This window comes from Neolamprologus brichardi, chromosome 11 (assembly GCF_056152115.1).
Source record: "Neolamprologus brichardi isolate AB-2024 chromosome 11, ASM5615211v1, whole genome shotgun sequence".
Classification (NCBI taxonomy): Eukaryota; Metazoa; Chordata; class Actinopteri; order Cichliformes; family Cichlidae; genus Neolamprologus; species Neolamprologus brichardi.
In genome coordinates this window covers 14,301,518-14,325,829 of record NC_142114.1, presented here as the reverse complement: position 1 = coordinate 14,325,829, position 24,312 = coordinate 14,301,518, and the positions used below count along the sequence as shown (strand labels likewise).

The following is a 24,312-nucleotide window of genomic DNA, read 5'->3' as shown; positions in this document are numbered from 1 at the left end:
CAGGCCTGAATTCAAGGGTCCTTCATCTTAACCATTTTGCATATCAAATCACTTTTAATCCTCCAGCTGGTTGCTCAAAGTTTGCACTTTCATCCGTCTTTAAACACAGTCGCTGTGGTCAGTTGAAATTTTAATAATAGTGACCACCTTGTGATGCTGACAAGAAGTATTACATTGTCAACCCTCAAACCACTTCATTGGCATAAACCACTTCTCACTCTGTCGTTCCAAAGAATCATTGTTCTGTTAAATTATGAGCTAAACACACTGCGAGAAGCGTTGTGGCTGCCAAACACAGGAACCGAGTATTTTAGCCAAGCTGCAGTTTTTGGAATACACAGAGTGCGCTGACGTAAGGCAGAGAATATAACAAAGATGCATTGCTTTGAGAAGGTTTAGGTGGATGTTTTGAAGATTTTCTGCACCACGAAAGCACAACCCATTTTCTAACCGACCTAAATTCAAGCTGACCACAGCGACTGAAGGACAGTACTGCAAACATTAACTCCCAGCTTTCAACCACAGAGTTCCAGGTGCCCTAAAGACAGATTTTTAGCTTCACCCTCTCTGAAACGGGAGGTAAAAGTGATGACTTCTCTCCAAATGGTTTGTTCTCACTTGGTGCCTGTCTCTGTAGAGCTTCTCTGCCTTGCTCATCTCTCACATGTGTATCCATAAAGATAACTTGACTTTGTAGTCCCACACTCCACCATCACTCCCCCTCTCCTCCCCCAGGCCTGCCCCTTGAAGTGCACGTCTGCATGCTGTCATTTTCCTCTCTGATCCATGTGCTTGACCTGTTGTTCAGTAGAACTCACATACCCATGCACACACATGCGCACACTGCCATGCCGTCGATGATGAACTAATTCCTGCATGTGTTTCGAGTTAGTCCAGAGGACAGAGGATTTAAACTGAGGAGACACAAGAAACCTAACTGTGGCTTTTATGTGTCTGTGTTTCTGTAGTCTGGCTTTTTTCAGATTTAAGAATCTCGCGCGCTATCAACACACACAACTTTGATAATCTGCCTTTGAGAACCCAGAAAGACATCTAGTTAACGCCGGCTTTACTCTCTATTACTGATCACTTTAAAAAATAATGTGACTTTTTATGTACAGATGGATTTTATTTCTCTGTCATCCTTCTTTAACAGCCCCTGCCCCAACACTCATTCTTTCTGTCATGTTTTTGATCAGTTCTCCCTGTTTTTTGTGTGTTCTTTTACATGCTCCTGCCCTCACCAGCTGTCTGTTGGCTTGAGGTTTTCAGTCCAAAGGCTAGAAGATGCTGGACCAAAAATCAGCTTTGAACTACAGATCCACAGGTGACACACCCACCAGCAGTCATGCTCATACCCCCCCCCCCCCCCCCCCCCCCCAACCATCATCGCTGTTTCTGTCTCTTTCATACACGCACAAAGAGCCGTTTGTGTTTCATCTGATCCATGTAAATACGTTTCGTGTCTGTCCCGATCATGTTGCTGTCTGTGGTTTGATGAAACTAACCGCAGACGCAGAAAAATACAGATGGCCCCGAGGAGCTCCAGACAGGAGACAAGCTCTACACAAGATGCCCACTGTGTGCTTAATAGCGTTATTTTCAATATCTCACATCGCTAGATGCAGATGTTTGACTTTTGCAATCCCTCTGCTAGGGGAATTCTCGTCAGAGTCATCTGAACCTGAAAATCTGGCTTTATAATGAGTTCATCTTGAGTTTTGGTTCTATTTGCACTGTATCAAAGCCTCACTGGAAATAATAAAATCAGTTTGTTCTTTTTATAGTTCTTTTATTTTAACCGTATGAATGTCTCCACAGCTCCAACAAAGATAACTCCGACAGCAACCTGGTCAGTTTGAATCTGTCTGTCACCGCTCAAGCTCAGCTTGATTTACGCGGGTGAGTCAACCATTGCTTAAGTCTCTGAGACACGGTCGCCGAATGCTTTGTTGCCTTGAAACAAAGCATTATTCTAATTATCCTAAAGATAATTTGTTAATATGACAATCTTGTTTCAGGCTAAACTTCTTTATTTGTATTGTAGGATATTATTAAAATGCTTGAATTTGTGCTCCCTGTTCATCTGCAGATAGAAACAAAGAGCATAAAAACACATCTCTAGTCATAAATCTAAGCTAATCACGTGCACATGGAAAACCTTGGAGCCGCTGGCATGTTCATGGATTCCCGTATGCCTGCTGATGCACACAAGCGCACACACCACACACACACACACTTCAAAGCTTGGAGCCTTACTTGTTGTTGTTTGGGTGTGGTCAGCCCTACACACAAACACAGCGGGACCTGGTATAAGCAAGACGAGGGCATGCTCCTATGTTTGCACTGTAAAAATGTCCCTGCTCAGATGAACATTTAAAATTTAGCAATTCACATTTTAATTCTCTATTATTAGTGGGGGTGGTGTTTGCTTCAGTCTGATGCGATGTCTACTTTAATCCTGGAATTAAGTAAGATATTTTAATTAAGCTCATCATGGAGAGCTGCTGTTTGCTAAACTGGCTCAGTTATGTCCACTTAGCTGCAAACATTATGCCCACAGTGGGGAATGTAAACATTTTTGCCCACTTAGCTTAGACTACCATGAAATTATCAGAATGTCATCATCAAGAGGCAATTATAGCCCACAGTACTGACATTTCCACACCAGAAAAATTTTCAAAAATTTTACTATTTTAATATATATATATATATATAAAACTGCACTAACAATGCCACTTCATTAGGTACATCTTGCTGGTACCGGGTTGGTTCCTCTTTTGCCTCCAAAGCTGCTCTGATTCTTTATGGCATAGATTCAACAAAGTGCTGGAAACATCCCTCAGAGGTTTTCGTCCATATTAACTCGATAGGATCACATAGTTGCTGCAGATTTTTTAGGTACACATCCGTGATGGGAATCTCCCGTTCCACCAAATCCCAGAGGTGCTCTGTTGGATTGAGACTTGGTGACTGTGTCGGCCATTTGAGTACAATGAGCTCATTGTCATCTTCAAGAAACCATCTGACATGATTTGAGCTTTATGACGGTGTGTTATCCTGCTGGAAGCAGCCATCGGAAGATGGGTACATTGTGATCATAAAAGACATGCTGTAGTACTGTGTTTACTCAGTACTACAGGGCCAAAAGTATGCCAAGAAAATATCCTCCACACTATTACACCAGCACCACCAGTAGCCCAAACCACAACAATTCAGGATGGATCTAAATTTTTAAATTGTTTACAACGAATTCTGACTCCACCATCTGAGTGTTGCAGCAGAAATCGAAACTCATGAGACCAGACACACTTTTCCAGTCTTCTTTTATCCAATTTTGGTGAGTCTACGCGAATTGTAGACAGGAGTGGGACCTGGTGTGGTCTTGTGGTTCAAGGTTCACGTGCATTCAAAGATGCTCTTGTGCAAAGCTTGGTTGCCACAAGTGGTTATTTGAGTTACTGTTGCCTTCCTATCAGCTTCAAGGAGTCTGGCTGTTTTCTGACCTTTGACATCAGCAAAGCTCACTGGATGTTTTCTCATTTTGGACCTTTCTCTGTAACCTTAGAGATGGTTGTGTGGGAAAATCTGGCACCAACAAACAAGCCACATTCAAAGTTGCGTAAATCTCCTGATCCTCAGTTTCAGCTTCACCGAATCGACTTGGCTATGTCTGCATGTCTAAATGTGCTGAATTACGGCACATGTGGGGTTGCCTGATTAGATATTTGTGCTAACAAGCTGTTGAACAAGTGAACCTAATGAAATGGCCAGTGAGTGTATGTTAAAACTAAGGTAGTTAGTATTGGTGCTGCACCGTATAATCAGGCAGCATTGTCAGGGATATTTTAAATGGTCTGTTCTTGTCATATTTAGAAATAAGAAAAATACAAATTTAGAAAGTTCTTGTTGCCTTTAAACACAATATTTCTAATAAAAACTGAAAAGTATTAAATCAGGATTTGTGCAAATGCACTTAGAAAAAGTCCAAACCTATCCATGTGTATATGCATTATTATCACCACACTGTTTCTCTTCTCTCTTCTCTCCAGGGTGTCTCATCCCTCTCAGGTGGTGCTGCCATTCCCAAACTGGGAACCGAAAGAGAAGCCCATTAAAGAGGATGATGTTGGACCACAAGTCACACACATCTATGAGGTAAATTCCCTCCTTACACTGAAACACAGCTGGGCAGTCTAATCAGCTGTGAGGAAATGAACAGGATGCATTTGTAGATGAAGAGATTGAGAAATGGAAAGGTGAGCTATTTTGTGTTTATCGTGCTGTTCAGAAAGTCTCGTCTTGGATGAAAAGAGCGGAAAATAGGTGTGGAAACTTGTGTATTAGGCCACATCAAAGGGTAGGGGCTCTGCAAGATGAAGGACACAGTAAAACCAGTAGCTCTATAAAGAATTAAACTCCGGCTGATCGAAGGTCTCCAGCTGAAGAGCAATTACTGCTGCAAAGGCAGGAAAAAGCAAGACAGCGGGAACCAGGAGCAACGAGGAAACAAGGCGAGCAGGGAGCATGGATGCAAACATTCTTAACTGGGGTCATAGTGTAATAAATAATAATTATTAAGAGGAAAAACAAGGTCAAACAGGATAGTGTGTGTGGGGGTGGGGGGTGGCAGACAGGCCGGCGACACTTAACAATAGGGGCATGTGCATACGTGCATCTGTCTCCTATACATGTGATTTCTTTTTATTTTAAATGGATGGCAGCTTCATTGAACCGGAGCGCTGCGGTGTCTGGTCTGTCCCGCAGCTGATAATGATTTTCATTTGCTGTACTTTTCCCAGTGGGCAGCTGCTTCTAGTTAGAGAGGACAGAGGGGTTTTTTTTCTTTTCCTCTTGCAGAATTCCTGCCCTGCAGCAACAGGATCATGTCCTGTTTGGATGACTTGCTTCAGTGTTAATGACCGTGTGTATATGTGAGGACATATATATATATATGTGTGTGTGTGAGAGAGAGAGAGCGATAGACAAAGAAAGGGGCGAGTACAAAAGAGGGTTTATTGAATTGATGGTTCATTTAAGCTCATAATTCAGTCATCCTAAATTAGATGCGGAATGATGAAGCTGGTGATGGTGTAGGTTTTACTTGTCTTGTATTTCAATCCCGAGAGACTCAAGGCTGCATTAGTATTATCTTCATTATTATGAAAACACAGGTGGCCCGTTTCATCATCCCGCAGTTATGATAACCTGATTAGAGCTTTGGCCGCTTGAGACCGAGGCCGGAGAATACTGACAAGTCTCGCTGTTTTTTCTGCCGCCTCGCTCTCACTCGCAGCTCCATAACTCCGGTCCCAGCAGCATCGGGGAGGCTGAGCTTCACGTTGGCTGGCCGTCTCGTTTCCGCGATGAGAACCTGCTGTATGCCATGGAGATTAAAACTGACGGACCAGTGAGCTGCCGGACAAACACCAGCCTTAACCCGCATGGTTTAGAGGTAACATGAAATATACAGTGCGCAATACACAGAGCACAACACAAGTATGCAGCCAAAAAACAATCTCAAGAATGACATGTGGGTGTTTTGCTTTTAATAAGAATGAGTATGTTTGCACATTGTGCATTTCTAACTGATCATTTACAGCACCTACTCATACAAACCGGCTTAGGTACATTTTTTTTTATTTATACCATTAGTTATATCTTTTTTTTATCCCTTAATGGCACCATTTATGCTGCTCACTCCAAATTATTCTTGTGTTCTTTGTGTGTTTTTTCCCCCCAATAGGCTCCATACAAGTAAGATGGATTGTTATGTTTACAAGCAGAAATGAGAGCTGGAATCATTTCCAGTATCTATGATATCACGTGTAGGATAATTGGAAAAGAAAACATGGAGTTATTTGAAAATGTGAATGTGTAATCATCTATGAAAACAGCAGCATGTGTCAGATCCTCTGAGGAGACTGATTACAGTAGTTACTTCTTTCACCTGACTGCGAAGTGTTATACCAAGATCGCACAAGCAAAGAGATTCACATAATGTTCTCCAAATTCCTTCTTTGTAATTGGCGTCTCAACATCAGTGTAACTTACAGTCGGTAAATCAGTTAGCCGTGCATCTGTGGGTTGTTTTCTGAGTGCCATCTCTGGGGCAGAGACCTTAATCACTGAGCTGCAGGAAGATAAAGGCATACCTGTTGTTGCTATCCTTTGCTTTCTTAGCTGATGTAAGAGTCATAGTAGTTTCATGTCCTGCACAACTGGTCCAGTTTTTAAAATGTTTAAATGTAATTATACAGTGAAGACAAACACCTAGAGGAGAAACCATTCTGGCTCTTTATCTGTAATCTCAGAGTTGTGACTTCAAGAGTCTCAGGTTGTTCGCTTGTGTCTGCTTTTCGCTGTTCTCAGCTTCATGGTATGACCAGGAAATTAAATCGTTTTCGACCCTTCAATCGACTAAAGATCAGCGATGAGATTTCTTAACATTTTGCTTTTTTTATTCCTCTGCTGGAGGTTTTGCGTAATATTATTATGTCTTCTAAAACATCTTAGAAAATCCTAAAAAAGGCCGCAGTGAAACAACGAGTTTTAATAAGGTGTCTGGATGACAGAATACACTAACACATGTTAGAGTACGATTAAATTGGCACTATAAACTGTAAGCATTGAAACAGACAGGGCAAGTTAATTTACAAGGTACCTTTCATACAAGAAGGCAGACAATTTTAGTTATATAGCGCCAAATCACAACAACAGTTGCCTCAAGGCGCTTTATATTGTAAGGTAAAGACCCTACAATAATACAGACAAAACAGAGAAAATCCTAACAAGCATATGGCACCCCGTGAGTAAGTGCTTTGGTGAGTGTGGGAAGAAAAAACTCCCTTTTAACAGGAAGAAACCTCCAGCAGAACCAGGCTCAGGAAGGGGCGGCCATCTGCCGCGACCAGTTGGAGAATCACATATCAAATTTTCTTTTCTTTCAAATGTAAAATGATCATTTTTACTTGCTTGAACAATAAGCATTGATAACATTTTCCCGTTTGTTTCAGATCTCCACTCTCCAGGACACACCAGAATTACTGGGCTTCCTGAGGAACACCAGCAGTCCTCCTCACCGCCACAAACGATCTATCAGCACCGCTCAAGATTACAGCAATAAAACCTTGGTGAGCCAACTGCAAAGTCTCTAAAGAAAACAAACTAAGCCAAATGTTCATTAGCCATTCACAAGTGTTTGATATATTTCTTCTCCCACCACCAACCCTCTCCTTATGCAGAACTGCACTAATGTCTCCTGTCTGAAGATAATGTGTGTGGTCGGCCGGTTGGATCGCGGGCAGAGTGCTGTGGTAAAGATCCGATCGCGACTCTGGGCGCACACTTTCCTGCAGGTCAGTTGATTTTTTGTGTTAACTTTTTGTTTTACTTTAATCGCTCAGCTCACTCAGCAGGAAGGTCTGATATGTGACACACCACCTTTAAAATAATAACTTTTTTTATCTTAAAGCGGCGTAATGACCCCTACATTCTCAACTCTACCGTGTCCTTTGCGGTCACATCGATGCCTTATCGCATCCAACCCGCCACGCTGCCTCAGCACAGAAGCGCGGTATGATAAAAAGCAATAAAAATGAGTCTTTATGCCAAGCTTTGAGAAATAAGGAAAAATTTATAGACAGTTTTTTTCCCCTGCAGATGGGGACTCTGGTGTTATGGGGGACTCCTGATGTATCATTCGCTGTTCCACTCTGGGTCATCATCTTGGCCATATTGCTGGGGCTGCTGGTCCTGGCCATCCTGACATTAGCCATGTGGAAGGTACATACATCATCCACTATCCTCAGAACTCGTTGTGGTAGTTTAATTATTAAAAACTCTACTAACTGGCTAATGTGATTCCCTCAGTGTGGTTTCTTTGACCGGGCGCGGCCACCTGCCGATGATGACATCTCTGACCAGGAGAAACTGACGTCTGATCAAACAGGTGACGCATAAGACGTGACAGCTGCTGGTTGTAAGACAGCGGTTTGGGAGGGATGCGCACCTTCTGAATGACTTAAATCAGATCTGGGATCTGTATTAGTCGGGACCTACATTCCTTGGCTCGAGGTCTCTCTGTGAATCAACTGGACTGAAAGGACAAACCGAAAACTGCAGCTCCACACAGACTGGGACCAAAGCAAAGTTGGACCAGCACACTTAACAAGCTCAATCACACACACATGTCTTTTGTTTATAGATTGCGATGAAGCACCAGAACTGAAGACAGACTGGACTTTGTTACCAGAACAATGCTTTAAATGTGTTACTGCACATTTTTGTTTGAGTAACAGAGAAAGAGACTTTAGATCTATGCACAAGTGCTGTTGTGAGTGTGTGTATGTGTAAGTCGGTGTGTGTGCAGGTACTGTACATACGTGTCTAATAGGTGTCACTTGTGTCATTCAGTTATTGATGTCTATCACCACCAGATTTAATTTATCCAAGTTCACACCCACACACACATGAGATGCAGCCACATGCATAAACAGAAAAGGCACAAAGTTGAAGTGTATATTTATGAATGTATGTGCAATAATTTGAGAGTTGTGTGATACTTAAGCTTGTTTACACTGGCATTATTTTATTAGAGCTTAACGTTTCCATTGTTTGTGTGCATACTGTAAGTGATTAATTGTGATATTATTGTTGCTGAATGGAGCGTTTCTTTAGACTGATTTAAGCCAACACGTAACAATCAAAAAGAGAGGAACAAAGCGATACCAGTAAGAACAAAATAACTTATTATTTTCTTATAGTGAGTATAGAATTTATCTTCGAGGAACAGGCCGCATATTCACGGCTGAAGCGCTGTCCTGATAATTAAAGTTTTGTCTGTCATGTTGGATGTTTAAAAAAAAAAAAGCGGTTGACAAGACTTCAAAAACTTGCTGCAAAGCCACAGTCCATATCAGAAACGCAACGCAGTCCGAGACAGAGATGGTGTACATTACTGCGTGCACTGTGTATTACTTAACAGTACGTTTAATGTTTGTTAATTATCTGTATCCTGCACAGACATGCAGAACAAAGCAGTGAGAACATCAGCATTTCCCTGAATTAAAAACTAAAAGTTAACGTGTACGTTTGAGCCGTTTCCGATTTTTGTATCGCCTGGGAAGTTTTATTAGAATAAAGTGTTGCTTGATTACTGATTGATTGCTGAACTTCACATTGCCGTGTCCGCTTACAAGTTAAAGAAATAGTAAATGTATTTTCTGCAAAGTGCACAGAAAACCAGTAAAGAACGTTTGTACATGATAGACTGTGTACAATAGCTTTGTGCCTTGTGAAAAGAGCAAGGTTAACAAGTTCATTTTCCAATATGACAGCCTCTGCAGTTCTTTACAAAGTTTTAAAGAAGTTTTGCACCCAAGGATAATAAATAAATTGGGCATTTCAGTCCTCTGTGTTTAAGTCTACTGTCTCCAAATCAGAGGAAGGACTCTTGCTCCCCCAGGTGGTGGAGTGTAGAAGTGTCTGTGCAAAGAAACTGTTATCTAAGGAAACACAGTGCCATCTCGTGCCGTGCATTTGCCATACACTTTCTGCATAGAGAATAATGATGGCATGTAAAGGGCTTTATAGTTCATCCATCCATTTTTTTAATACTCCGTTTATCCAATTCAACAGGGCGCATATAGACGTTTGTTCTCACTCACGTTAACACCTACGATCAGTTTAGAATCGCTAATTAACCAAATGCATGCAAGTCTTTGGTCTGTGGGAGGAAGCCAGAGTACCTTAAGACAGCCCACAAAAGTGCGGGGAGAACATGCAAGCAACTCCCCCTTTATAGTTCATTTACAGTTATTTACAACACTCTGTGTCAGAGGTGTCCAACATAAGGTCCAGGGGCCTGCGGGGCGGCTTTGGTAAAAGTGGAGGAAGGCATAAACTTTGGATATTTAAATGTATTTTCATACATTTTGCATCGTCCCTTCTGAAGGCCTCACCTATAGCCTCTCATACTGAACCAAGTAACTAAGTAATAAATAAACAATTAAATTATAGAAAGTTCCTGTTTTGTTCCTTTATCTAATATAGAAATGTGTGTTTTTACAGTGGCTTTAAAAAATAAATTTCTGTCATTTTCCATGTTTATTTCTTACAGTTTAAGGCCAAAAAGCCGTACTGAGAGACATTTCTTTATCCCGTAGAAAGATAAAGATTTAAGTGGGTGTGGCTAAGAATGTAAAATTAGTTTGATGTACAGACACTCTGTATACAGTTTATTTTTCCACAGCTGATTTCTTCATTGAAGTTCCTTACCTTGAAGAGGAAAACACATCTGTTGAGAGTAGTGTCGCTCCTTGGAGTTTCTCCATTAAGGAGCAGCAATTTCAAATTTAATATACTACAAGTTCTCGGTTTTCAGGACACGAAGATGTTCCTGATAAAATATCCTGCAAGAGGTAAATCTGCTCATTTAATATGAATGTGTGCATGTTCTCAATATGAACTGAGACTTAATGGGCAGCCACACTAAACCCACGCTATTTAGTGTTTTATTAGAAAGAAACAAAATGGGATTTTATTATTTAGCAAAGATTTCGGCAATCACAATCTTCAAAGAGCTTCTCTTCAGCGCTGTGACTGCTATTCAGAATATGAAAGATCGTTGTCAGATATATCAAAGCAGGAGAGTGGGAGCGAAGGCGTTATCGGATATCTCTCGAGTGGAAACATTTATCATATTCTCACAGATGGTAAGCCTCATTTGAACATGAAAACACAGCTGACGGACCCTTTCCTTCTACCTCTGTCACTCACAAACACAAAAACACCCCCTCCCCACCTTCACCCTTACAATACGGTAAGCAAGGACATCTTGTGGAAAGGAAACATGAAAAGACACGTGCTGCATTTATTCTTTATCATCTCTTTATTTCTTTGAATATATTTGATCAAATGTAAAATCAAACATTTGGAGTAAAGATTTAACAGTTTTCTGACTAGCAAATATCAACACCATCAAAATAAAGGAACATTATTGATACTTACTACATAATGTACGCATATAGGACATACTCTATCTTAGCTAAGATTTATCCAAACAGACCCAAATTACAAAATATTTTTTTTATTTTTTTATTTTTAGTCTTTGACTCCCGTTATTTCCTGGGTTTTTGAGCTGGTGCAAAAAGAAAATATCTTAGGTGAAGCGGTATCTTGTATCCTTGTCAAATAAATGATGAAGTATTTATAGAAATAAAATGTCACTTTAAAGGTCTGTACATGGGGATCAGTGTTTTTCCTCTCCACTGGCAACAAGGTCATACCAACGTTAGAATGGAAGACTTTGGCTATTTACAAATCGCTGAGATGTTGTACAGGTAGCGTACAATTCCTCCCAGACATGCTGTACATTACTTGTGTTTATCAGTTACGCTTTCACCCTTCCCCACGCACACACACGCACACACACACACCCATATGTCAAAGTGCAATTCCATAGATCACCACAATGCAGCACCTATATGCCATATTCAACATTGTACAGAACAGCTGTGAAAATTACATATTCTAAGGGGCCCATCTTTAGAATATAAATTAGAGTTAAAGGGGTTGGATCTATATTATTACTAAACCTTTCCAACAGTGTGATATAGACCTACTTCACAGCAGCCATTCTGGCATGAATTAGCTGGAAAACGCAGGAGTTATTATTGACATTAATGAACCATCTGTTTAGGTGCGGCGTTATAATTCATGTGATTTCTACGTTTACGTATCATTTTGTGTCATAATGGCTGCTGTGGGGGGAAACCAAAGGTCTTGAACTTGCAGTAAAGCGCTTACACGTGTGGTTACAAGTGCAGACCAACCTTTCAAGTACAAACTCTGCCCCCGTTAGTGTGATGATGTCCACCTTTATTTACCTTTATTAATACACACCATTTAATTCACAGCACGCACAGCTGAGTAGAGGACTGACTACCAACAATAACTGCGTGACTCTGCAGGGCTTTGAACGTTAAGACTGGTAACATGTTTCTCTTATTGTCAACAAAAACACGTGAAAAAAACATGAAGATTCATAATCAAAGGAAATCATGACTAACATTCAAAAGTGGAGCTTCATAGCATGGGTTTCCGTGGCCGAGCAGTTCCTGTAGGTCCAATGTGCAGTGGTCTGGTACTTTTGTCCATATGGTTCAGTTCCTAATTTATGTCCAATGAAATATAAACTATGATTTAGCTTTAACACCAACTATTCAGTAGGAATGAGTATAGTTTGATGCCACAGACAGGGGGCAGCGAAGAGATTTGTTGACAATAAGAAAAAGTTTAAAAAAAATAATACTTTTTTCCTTTAAACATTAACTTGACATTTCAAATATGTTTTTCCTGTGTCATGGAGTCCTTACAGTTGAAAAATAATTTGCTTTAGGAAAATACAAACATGGGCCAGGCTAGGAAAAAGAAATGGATCAAACAGGAGCTCTGCTTTGTAACAGTGAGTAGGATATAAGACCACGTAGCTTTGGAGAACAGTCACTGGGCAGTGTTTAGCCTGAGCAGTCAAACACAAACAGAACAGTCTGGTTACTTGGGTTTACAATAAACACCTTTTAGGAGTTCAATGGCTATTATGAGAAACTGCAGTCCATATTCACACATACTGTAACGTTGCAGTGTGCAAATCAAACTACGTCTGAGGAGGCTCTAATTATGAAGAGGTATAGCACATTCATTGACATTTGATCAATACCAGAAGTGACGGAAACGATAGGACCACTTGGTTTTGGTGCATTAATGGAATGATTGAAGAAGGAGGTGCCGTGGCACATACAGTACATAGGCTACAAAGGGTTAAATACACACTGTACACTTTCTAGATTACAATGCACTGTACATGATCAACACTAGCTGGCTAGTTAACTCTGCATTTCTCTCTTTCTTTCTCTGAATAGTAGCTCTATAAATCATCAAAAATAAAGTTTACCCAATGTGTGTTTACATTCCCTGCTCCGCTATATAATGCTTTTTCTCTCTCTCAGTGATAAACCTTTAGGACATGTGATGCGATGAAAAACAGTCAGTTATTCTCATAATATCTCATAGTAGCTGAGTAGGAGGGACACCGCCACCACACTCCATTCGGACGCTTCATCAAAGTGCTGCTGTCAAAACACACATGTACACATGACTGTGGACATACACAACATTGTTTCAGGCCTACACGTACACACACTCACACACACAGCGTACACTGGCTGCTTACACGCACACAGACATATATTGTTCCTGAGTATGAATTGTAGGATATTTCTTTAGGAAAGAAATAACATGTCCACTAATCTACTGTCAGAAAGTAAAGTTTGCTGTTTTAATCGGAACAGCAGTGCTCTGAAATACATGTATGGGCTTAAGAAAGGCACACCGCCTTTAAGGTTTTTAACAGAAAAACCCAAAGAACCATGTGCTGCTGTGAACTACATACATACTATAGATCTAAGGCCATAGATTCTGTAATGAAAGCAAGCTCACTGCAATAATAAGAGAGCCACAGAGCTGTTCAGCATCATTCAGTTTAATATTGTGCAGTTGTGGCCTGCAACATACTCTCTACACTCTTACTGGCAGCTGATTTCAGTTAGCTTGTACTCGTCCAGCACCAAACAGCAGACAAGCATCTCAGCAACTAGCTGGTGATGCAGAGATTAGCAAGCGCCAGATATACTCTCCAGGAAGTGGTTACAAAAAAAGCTAAAAAGTATGATAAAGTGGACTTAACGTCTTCCTGGCTGTCTGAAAAACACTCCAAATGAATGTTGCTCTGTGTCTTCCGGGTGCCTCATTAGTTAATGCAGTTAGCCAGCTATGTTTTGCATTGCAGTATTAGGGCTCAATCCACACAGGAATTAGCTGAAACTTGAATTATCTCTGTTTGTATGGATCTGAAACACTGTACACAGCAGCCACAGCTAACGACAGATGTAATTTAGTGAAGCACGCAATCGCTGAAAGGGAGTATGAGACTAAAACTCAAGGTCAAGGTATTGAGGCAAAGTCAACAAAGAAACTTTACCAGAGGAATGCATCTACGTGCAGCTGCCGTCACCTTATCTTGTGAGTGGCGTGGCAAACGCGAGTCAGTACTGAGGACAGACTGAGTGGTTTACATTCAGGCCTTATCAGTCTTGATTTACAGGTTAACAACTGAGCTCATAGCTTCCAGCAACACGTACGCTTTAATCCTGTGGTCTGTTTAACAGACATGGAAAAAAAATCACACACACAGAGACCAACGCTCAGGCACAAACACTCAGTGACGCACACACACATACACAGACAAGGCCACCTGCAGTAGCATATGGATTTGTAACGGCATGAAAAGGAAAAAAACACTAAAACTCCAAGTTTATCGTTGTTATGACTGAGCGTTCTCATCAAAACATCGGAAGGTCTCTCTTCGACTCCCTTGCAACACAACACATCAAATTAACAGTGAATCACAACCAAACTTTCTAAACACTGACCTCAGGGTTTGTGCTCGCTCTTGTTAAATGGTTAACTGACCTGCATCCACCATGTTTAAAGTCCATCTCCAACGGAGAGCCAGCTTATGATATGTGACACGCAAACCAAATGACTCTCAGATGTGTGCCAGCCATTCGTACTCAACATTCACTCTGCATTCATTTTTGCTTTCAGCATTGATTGCACTGATCTTGTGTGTGATACCACTTATGAAGGTACTCCGCTGTCCTTAATTATATGTATCAGACTTGTATGAAAGAAAAGAAAACATGTAAATACTGCGTAAACTTAGTCTTATATTACAGTAGTCTGGATAGAGAGAAACAAGAAGGAGGTTGGGGGTGGGGACTAAACACAACGCATCTTGCAGGTGTTTAAAATTCTCTCAACAGTCTACTCTTTTGTTCAAGCATCTTTCACTCCCTGTACGTGAATGGCCCTCTATGCTGATTTTGACCTCGTGAGGGAGGAAGGAAGGTTTGGGCAGAGTCACGGGAGGCTCGTCCTCAGCTCTCTCAGTCTGGTCTCGCTCCGGTGCTGACCAGCGTCTCTTGCGGACTGCAGGTCTCTCTGTCTCACTGCATTGTTGTTTAGACAGAGTAGACATGTCTGTTTTCACTGATTCCTGTCTTATGTCTCCAGTCCCAGAGATTGCCAGCACAGGTCCAGCTCTGTAGATCCCTTCTGCCTGTCCTGGAAGTATTCCCAATCCTGCTGGTAGCTCTGCTCCTGGTCCCGGACCAGTGGCCTGCTGCCTCTCCAGTCTGTCTCCATTGGAAGCCTTCATGAGAAGACCGTTGTTACTGCCCACAGAGTTTGCACTCATACTGTTCCTTAGATTGGGATCCATGTTGTGACAGGAGTCAGAGAGGTGACCAGGCTTTAGCTTTTTCCCCAAAGCTGAGCTGTCTGTTAGAGAACCATTCCTCATGCCACGGAGGGTCAACGACACACACACATCCCCCACACAGAGCTTAGCACAGGACAGCTCAAACAACTGTGTGGTCCGGTCAGGGCAGCACGATGACCAGCCCTGGCCAAAGACAAAGAAAGGATACTCCACCAGCACCTCCACACACACCTGGACAGGAGAACAAGCACAACAGAGTCAGTCAGATTTCTGCAAAAGACACACAGAAAACATTTAACCATCTATTCATCCACCTCAATGATCCATCTATATTCTGAACTGCTTATCCAACTTAAAGTTGCAAGGGGACTGGAGTCTATTTTTTCTGTCCTGGGGTGAGAGGTGGGGCACACCTCGGACAGGTCGCTAGTCCACCACAGGAAAACAAAAACCATCATAAGCCGAATACATATGTTAATAATAAAAGAAAAGTAGAAAAAGCACCCAAAAAAATAGTTTAAAGTGGGTGGATTCTATTTTTGTTTCAGTGTCAGGGTCCCCGTAAGGTGGATGGTAGCTCACTGTCAAACTGTCACTGCTTACTGGGCCAGCTGGATTGAAGTGAGCCCCAAGAACAGCAAATAATTCACTTAAGAAAGAGACAAAGGCAAAAGAAACTGGAAAAAAATGGAGTCATAGGGACCTGGAGTTGAAATGCTTACCTTACAATTAAAAAACAATTAAAAAACAACTGAAAAACAAATGCTTGATTGCCTAGGCCAACGGCATTGGTAGATTTCCATCGGTAATGAAAGATGACAAAGTTGTGTTTAGTGTGTGTTAATGATGCATAAACATCAGCTGTTCACTCTATAACATATTTAACATAAATCCATACTTAATGAACAACTAAAAAGAGTACAGTGATGCCACATGTACTGTATGATTCGCTTGTCTGCTTTTTCTTTCCCTTCTTCCCACAGCCAGTCGAGGCAGATGGCAGGCCCTCCATGAGTCTGGTTCTGCTGGATGGTTCTTCCTATTAAAAGGGAGTTTTTCTTTCCCACTGTACCCAAGTGCTTGCTCACAGATCTAAAGCACCTTTGAGGTGACTGTTGTTGTGATTTGGCACAATATAAATAAAACTGACTGAATTAAAAGTGTTTGTTTGTTTTTTTTGAAGTGTCAAAATCTGAGCAGCAGTGACTTTATATATATATATATATATATATATATATATATATATACACATACATATACATATATATATATATATATATATATATACACACACACATATATATATATACATATATATATACATATTCCACTTGAGAATGGATTTCTCTGTCAGATTTTATTTATTTATTTTAGCTCTGGTGACATTCGTTGACCTTAATACTCTAGAATCAGTCGGGCTGAAGTCCATATGGCTTTTAAAACAACTGTAACATGCCCAGATTCACCCATCTATAAAAGTAATGACTTTTAGCCTTTCAAACATAGTGCTGTGTTGTGTAAAATCTATTTTTAGCATATGTTCTAAAACAGCGAGTTAGAGGATTGGAAAATAAAGATGCGCAGCAGGAAGAGTGTTTTTAATTTCCTCATTTCTAAAATATGGATGAATTTTGAAACACTGCAGCTTAAAGTACTTTGCTGCTTTATGCAAAAGTGGGTTGTTACAGAAATGCTGTCAACGATTTCATGATTACATCGTTTGGAAGCAATACAGATTTTTGCTGCCAATGTATCTTTTGAGATTTTCACCAGGGGGTGCCAAAGACTAGAGATTGCAAAGACTCTTAAAAAATAAACAATAAAATGAATGTGACATCATTTACCTGGGCTTTGAGCTCTCCTACAGAAAACTGTATAACCACAGCATTAGGACTTTGACCACTGTCAATACGCTCCACGGTGCTGGAGTCAATCTTGAGCTCGCTGCTAATCTCAGCGCTTTGGATGAAGTCCTCCGTCTTGAGGTCCTCCACACGCTTCAGCTCTCCATCAGCCAGCTGGATGATGGAGCCCCGCATGAAGAAGGGAGGAAGCGCCACAGGAGAGGAGGAAGCAGAAACCGAGGGGGAGGCCTGGATGGCAGCAGGGACAGAAGCGGGAACCGGAGTGGGAGTTGGGGAGGGAGTAGCCACCACTGCAGGAATCGGGTTTGAAGGCAGTACTGACAATGCTGGAGCCTGTGCAACTGCGTTGGGTGGTTGATTTCCATCTGGCCCTAGTGCCTCACACTTGGACAGGGCTGTGGCCAGATAGGCATGAGGCATGGCGGTGGATATCTGAGGGGTAGTAGTGGCGGTGAGGCCACTTACAGTACGACTAACCTCCATTTCTGTGCAGTTATTGGAACTGCTGACTGGAATGAGAAGGGATTGGCCACTCGGGATGACCAGGTGCGGAGGCAGTGCTGCGTGGTAGCTGACAGTATGCTGGTTTGCACTTGTGATATAGCCAATGATCGGTGCCTGTGTGGAGGAGTAGAGACTGGCTGGCATCTCGTCAGGGGGTAGAGTGGTCTGGATGACAGTATGTGGCGCAACAGACTTCACCACTTCTGACGAAGAAAAGGAGGCAAAAGACGAAGGTCTGGACACTGGCTTTCCCAAGCAAATCCCTCCTTTCTCAGTCTGGACTAAAGAGATCTTATTTGAGCCAGTTTCGTGCTCAACTCCATGGTTTGGCTGGGCCACAAGCACCAAAGAGGTCTGGAGTCCTGCAGGGTTTTGGCCATAGTCAGCAGGTAGGAGGATATGTCTGGCCTCATAACTCTGCACCTGCTGATGGTTTGCTGGCTGACTAGTGGCTTTTGCCTGTTTGGCTGCCTCCACTTCCCCATTCAGCACAGCCTTAGCGTGCCCTTCTGGTTTCTTTCCAGCAGAACCATCTGCATACTGGACCACGAGCTGGGAAGGAGCAAGGGTAAGCGTCTGGGGGAGGACGGCTGTGTGAGGGTGGAGCTGAAGTTGGGCCGTAGGTGAGGCGACGGCATTTCCGCTGACAGTCAGAGGTGCTCTGCTGTCCAGGTGGATGTACTGGCTGGTGACTTGAGGAGAGCTTGGGAGTGACACAGGGGCCAGTTCAGTGGGGGAGAGGCCTATTTGAAACTGCTGCTCCCCTTTGGTGTTGGGCGAGATAAGGGCAGTGGTGTAACCATCCAGCTGGGGACGCTGTCCGACTATGGTCGAGCTGTTTTGCACAGTATTAGCATTTGTTGAAATAATATGAGAGGATATGTATCCTGCATAGGGCCCAGAGCTGATGAACTGAACATTAGGTCCCAGTTGAGCAAACTGGATTGTTCCAGCTTGTTGGGGTAGGGCTGCGGGGTAAACTGCAGGCAGAGAGGCCAAGGGTAGGGCGGATATAGGTGTGGCTGAAGAAGGAAGAGAAGTAGAGGGAGAAGAGGAGGAAGCAGAGGAGACGGGACATCTAGGGCTTTCTACTTCCCTGGATTTGCAGCGTTCACTGGCTACACTGGCCAGCCATGCTAGGTTTTCTGTGTGGGGACTATCAGACGCAACTGCAGCAGGTGGTGTTGCTGTTGCTACTACCACTGGCCTCTGCTCCATAGCCAGGATCTCGCGCTTCTTAGGAGGAAGGCATCCATTGCTTCGCTCTTGGTTAGATTTCATTGTGCCGCTGCAGTTTTAATATTCCCTGGCACTGCTTCTAGGTCCCTCTGAGGCTACTTTCTCTCTGTCTCACCTCCCCTCAGTGGTTATATGCAGGGCCAGCCTCTCTGGGCTTGGTGACTCTGCCTCTGTTGTTTGTTTTCACTGTTCAGGGTCTCACACCGGAGAAGACGGAGCCATTCCTGCTCACAAAATGAGCCCCAAAGACTTCATGAGGAATCATCTCTGATCGATCCGCCTCTTCCACAATGTCAATGGGAATCTGAAGGCAGAGAGAAGCTAACGTCAGCATTTGTGCTAAACAAATAAACTGAAATTAGAATTAAATCTCATTAGTCTAATGGCACTGTAGAAATATCCCAGTCAGGCAGCGATTATTAAACATATTTTCAAAATGCTCTGCAGAGGTGGAAACAAGAAAAACAAAACCACTACCCCCTTCCATGTTTGTGAAGCTGCTGCTCCATGTTTTGCCACTAGGTGGTAGCTGGTGTAAGCATTGCAGGTAATTCGTGTCAGTCTATGTAGTGCAGTCTGTGTAGGCTACACGACGCTCTGTGAGTAGACTCCAAATACTATCTGCAAGGATCTACAAAGACTCGTCAGTCATAGTTCAGCCCTCAGCCTGCCTTTCCACAAGCAATACACAGGAAAATACAGTGCAATGCTGTGTGTCATCATTTGCATAATGTGGAAAAGGTTTCTCATGTTTTCACCAGGCAGGAGTTTTCAGAACTGCCGTGTTTTCGTGTCTGTGTGCAGTCTCATGTGCACTGCTATTGGCTGTTATCTTGCTCCAGGGTCTAGTGTAAGAAAGCAGGGCAGAGTGAAGGGATAGCAGCACACAGAGAAACAGCCCCAGAGGACCATATGTTTTTGTCTTTACTTTAAGAGTCTAAGACCTTGGCATCATGAGTACTTCAGAAAATGAAGCGAAAACAATATGCACACAAGATTTCAACCATTTGAAATCTGATTGTATTACATTCTGCAAGAGCCTTGATTTATTTTTTTTTCATCTATACCTTATTTATAAAGTGTATTAAAGTTCAATGCAATACAGGACGGAAAACAAACAATGAATGAGTTTGGTAACAGTCCGGTTTAGCAAGAGGCAGAGTGAAAGCTGAGTTAAATGAGAAGTGAAACAATGTGTTTATTCACAGGAATAGGGAGGAAAGTTTGATGTGTAGGGGGTCGGTTAGTTAGTAGCTAGTGGAAGGTTCAGTTTAGATTCAGGCATCTGTACTCGCAGATATAACATCTGTAAAACATGCACATAGAGGGAAATGCAAATTCCATGAATTCAAACAACAATAACATGCAGTATTTTGGCTCATATTTTGTGTTTCTTTTATTTCTTTTACTGAGAGACTGTTTTTTTTTTCCTTCAGGCTTATCTCTGGGTCAGTGCAAAAGACTCTGAGTTGTTCATTAGCCAGAGGAATGACTGAAATGGACTATATGACACACACAGCCATCCATCCATTCATTTTCTCTTCCTCCATTCCTTTCATAGAAGCTTCACTATTGGAAAATGCTAAAGTGTATTTTCATCTTACGGCCAAGGTTTACTACAGCAGGCAACCACAGACATGTTACATAAAAACAGAAGGAAGAAAAAAAAAAGGGGGGGGGGGGAGGGGGGGAATGCACAGAAGACGATCTTGGTCCTTTTTTACTCAAACACATCTACCCCTGACACCAGCTTTGGCAAGGTCACTGTCTTAAAAAGCAGCAACAACCCCTGTGCAATTTATCTAGCCTTGCAGACAAGTAGAGCCACCAGATGTAACAAAGGGGGGGAAAACAGCAGAGATAGAAACAGAAGCAGAAAAAGAAAGAAGGAGAATGAGGGGGAGGAGAAGGAGAAATGCAATGCAAAACGACAGGATGTGGAAGGAGGCGAGGGAGCGAGGGGAGAGACAAAAGAAGATTAGGAATTGGGAAGAAGGAGGAATAATAGGGAATGAGAAGGAGACAGAGAACGCTGCTTCTCCTGACCCACATTGAGCAGCGCCTGCAGCATCAGAGCGCCATTGCCCCCGCCTCGCTGAGAGATCCCCGATCGGCGACGCAGCCGCCGCTATAGTCTGAGAGACACTGTGCGGCATCGCTCGGTGGCAACAACCCCACCTCAGCAACACCGTGTCAACACCGTAATGACATCACATCTGAAGCACAAGGACCTCCTATCATCACAGCAGCACTGGAAGACAAAGCCAGCATGCTTTGATTCTCAAACGCCACAAAAACACACCATCAGTGTCAACAGACTAAAACAGGAAGCTGTCTCTCCTTTCCTGGACACAGTACTCGCTACACACAGTTACACATACACACACGCGCGCATACGGCTCAGCAGCCAAAACCTCTCTAGATTTTCCACCGTCAGCCTATTATTAGAACACTGACACCAACAAACATAAGGCCTACGCGATACTATGGAGAACAAAGGCGAGCTTTCAAGATGTGAGTGTCACACCGAGCCACGCAGCACGGGATCCCCGAGTCAGTCTCCCGGACCGGGACTGACACCTTTAAGACATGCATGGAGGGATGACAACAGAGAGGGAGAGAGAGAGGGTGGACAGAACTGTCTCTGTTCCACTCATCACACTGATGCTTTTCAGCTCAGACTGAGTGATGGAGCCACCCTTTCCCTTTTTTTCATACTCCCACACACACTCACAAAAAGCTACATAAACCACAGAAATAGGTTTGTGCAGCGGTGTGTGTCCGGATGAGGTGATTTCATTCAGCCTCTTCTGTGTGCTGTCTCCAGGTGAGAGACCCCCCCGAGCAGACTTACATCTCCTCTCTTATGCAGCAGTTGCCAGCTCTTCCAGTCCCCCCGCCTCTTAACTTCCTCCGCCAGAGCTCCGAGTCTTCTCCCAGACCTACTATTTACTCCTTGCATTGATCACAGCTTCATAGCAGCAGCATTACTCTGGAGTCAGATTATGCAGAGAGGCACTGACGTTATTTGATGACAATATCTTTTAGATCTAGGCAAATATTTACACAGAAAGCTAGTGCAATGACCCCGGGGTGATGAACCTGTTGTCAAGACTATACATCATGGCTCACCTGCTAGAGCAGACACAGACAGTTAGTGAATACCCTGCACAGCAAATGGCTATATATAGAAAACAAAAACATCATTATCAATCTGAGCTCTGGCATGAAACAGAAGGGGGAGGTATAGTGGAAGACAATGTGTGCCTCGGTTTTATGATTTGCTGCACGCAAATAGGACCTCACTTCACCTACTGCTGCTTCAAGCACAGGGGAAAAAATCAATACAGCGTACTGCTTTTTCTAATATTCAAAAGAGCCATTTTACTGTCCGCTTCTCTGTACAACAGTGCCGCCTGTGCCTTTAAGAGGCGGACTTAACTGTGTGGCAGACTAAAGCAGACAGTAAGAACAGGCACTGGGGTTCAGGCTGTTTGTCTTCACAATGACTCCAGAGTTCTGCATCACGGCTTGACACACAGCAGACGGGTGCATGCATACATGCGTCCCCTTCTCAGCGAGAACCCCTGCAAATGAGCGTGGTCACTGCTGTTCAGTCCCAGCGGCTGGTTGTGACTGTGGTCGGATCAGTGGGACTGATGCTGTGGCTGTAGCTGTAGCCTCTGGGGGGCTTAAGGATGACAGTGAGAGCGCATGAGTGTAGTAGCAGGGCAGAAAATACTACTATGCCACAAATCAAGAAGAAAAGAGAGACCCCCCCTCCTCCTCCTCCCTCCTCCTCCTCTCCTCTGTTTAAAGTACTAAGAATAGCTCACCAGTCTCACCACAGCCACTGCTTGCAGAGCATGTCCGAGGATTCTTCCTGCCTGTCAGCGCGTGTGCGTCTGTGTTAGAGACGTGTTTCCTAGTAGGACTCCTCTTCCCGTTTCTCTCCTTTGTGCTGCTCTCCTCTCCTGGAGCCTGTGCTGTAAAGCTGCTCCTGTTCTGCCTCCTTCTCGTTCCCTCTCTCTCTGTCTCTGCCTCTGAATTCCGGTTTTTGGAGGGTATGCTGCCCCTGCAACGAGCTGACGGTAAAGGAAGTTCCCCACTTCTAGAGCTCACACCAAGACCTACGTGCAAGGCTGCTCTAACGTGTGTTATGCAAGGCCACCAGACCGCCAGCTCCCTCTCTGCTTGGTTGCTTCTCTCTCTCTCTCTCTCTCGCTTTCTCTCTCTCTCACTCAGTGTGTGTTTCTGCCTCTCTCCCTCTCCCTCCCTCCCTCCTCTTTCTTTCTCTCGCAGTACTCCACTGACACAGCTCCTCCCCCAGCCAGCCTCATCAGCCGCATCAGGTATTCATTCAAAAAAACACACTCTACTTGGCTCAGCGCCCAGACTACGCTCACACAGAGAGAGAGCGAGAGCAGGGAGGGGGAGGGCGCAACAGACGGAGGGCGAGGGAGGGAGAGCTGGAGATTCAGAAAGGGTTTGCACAGGCAGATACTGCATGGATGAGAACAACCGTGGGATATTAATGTTGCAAACATACATGCAGACACACACACGCCAGCAGAGGATTGTGGTGCTCAGTACACTAAAGCTTTGTTAATGCTCCGCCTTGCACTTTTTCATTTTCATATGCATTTTTCCTCTTGTAGAGCCAAATCTCCTAATCTGCCCTATGAGCTGGTCTACAGTTTACTTTCTCAGCCTCTATTCAGCTGCAAAATGGCTCAGAGTACACCCACCATAGGTCTCCCCAGGACTCCCCAAAGATATTTCCCTTGGTGCAGGCAGGGAGGGCCAGTTGGCACCGGGGCCCTCCTCAAGGCTTCCTGTGTATCCTGTGCAGTTCACAACAGAAAGACAAGGAGGCACTCAGCACCAGACCAGTCAGCTTCCTAGGCCTCTGCAGGTGAGGCAAGCAGGGGAGGCTCTTAGAGGATGCTAAATGAGGGGAAAAAAACAGGCTATAGAATACAGCAAATCATTTCTACTGCATCAATAAGCCCAGTATTACACAGGCAAAATCACAAAATTATATATATAATGTTATAGTTAGGGCTGGATCAGGTGACCCTGAATTCTCCCTTACTTAGGCTGCAATAGGCCTTGGCCTGCAAGGGCTTCCTATGATACACTGAGTGTCTCTTCTTCACTCACGTTTTTTCGCACATTGTGTTTTTACACACCACTCTTTCATCATTAGTTATTACTCATCTCTGGCTCTCTTCCACAGTGTATCTTCTCTCCTCTCTTCTCCCCCTTATACAGAACCAATGGTGGCAGGTGGCTGCCCCTCTCTGAGCCCGATTCTGCTGGAGGTTTCTTCCTGTTAAAAGGGAGTTTTTTCTTCCCACT

The 24,312-nt window shown here is 43.3% G+C and overlaps 2 protein-coding genes across 3 annotated transcripts in view; one reads left to right on the top strand and one right to left on the bottom strand.

The window, feature by feature from the left end:
• Window positions 1–9,289, top strand: part of itga8 (integrin, alpha 8) — a 42,514-nt gene extending 33,225 nt beyond the window's left edge. Inside the window, exons 22-30 of the mRNA XM_006801354.3 lie at window positions 1,248–1,327; window positions 1,822–1,902; window positions 4,053–4,158; window positions 5,297–5,455; window positions 7,017–7,133; window positions 7,245–7,358; window positions 7,475–7,576; window positions 7,663–7,785; window positions 7,873–9,289. Coding sequence (XP_006801417.2) covers window positions 1,248–1,327; window positions 1,822–1,902; window positions 4,053–4,158; window positions 5,297–5,455; window positions 7,017–7,133; window positions 7,245–7,358; window positions 7,475–7,576; window positions 7,663–7,785; window positions 7,873–7,962 — 972 coding nt within the window. The 3' untranslated portion in view covers window positions 7,963–9,289. The remainder of the gene's footprint in view (window positions 1–1,247; window positions 1,328–1,821; window positions 1,903–4,052; window positions 4,159–5,296; window positions 5,456–7,016; window positions 7,134–7,244; window positions 7,359–7,474; window positions 7,577–7,662; window positions 7,786–7,872) is intronic.
• A 1,583-nt stretch (window positions 9,290–10,872) lies between these two features.
• LOC102779295 (ataxin-1-like) lies at window positions 10,873–23,161 on the bottom strand. Of its 2 annotated transcripts, none has more exons than XM_006801355.3 (3): window positions 22,788–23,161; window positions 17,188–19,255; window positions 10,873–15,574 (listed from the first exon to the last, which is right to left on the bottom strand). In XM_006801355.3, exons 2-3 carry the CDS (start codon window positions 18,991–18,993, stop codon window positions 14,879–14,881), a joined length of 2,502 nt encoding a protein of 833 aa, XP_006801418.2. In that variant the 5' UTR covers window positions 18,994–19,255; window positions 22,788–23,161; the 3' UTR covers window positions 10,873–14,878. The 2 variants fall into 2 exon arrangements, with proteins under 2 accessions (XP_006801418.2, XP_087704291.1); XM_087848165.1 differs by lacking the exon at window positions 22,788–23,161 and adding an exon at window positions 21,806–21,858.
• Window positions 23,162–24,312: the final 1,151 nt, after the last annotated feature.

Coding starts and splice junctions, on each gene's coding strand:
- LOC102779295 (XM_006801355.3), bottom strand. CDS start 18,993: ATGAAATCTAACCAAGAGCGAAGCAATGGATGCCTTCCTCCTAAGAAG. Junction 15,575..17,187: donor TAGGAGAGCTCAAAGCCCAG/GTAAATGATGTC, acceptor TCTCCTGTCCAG/GTGTGTGTGGAGGTGCTGGT.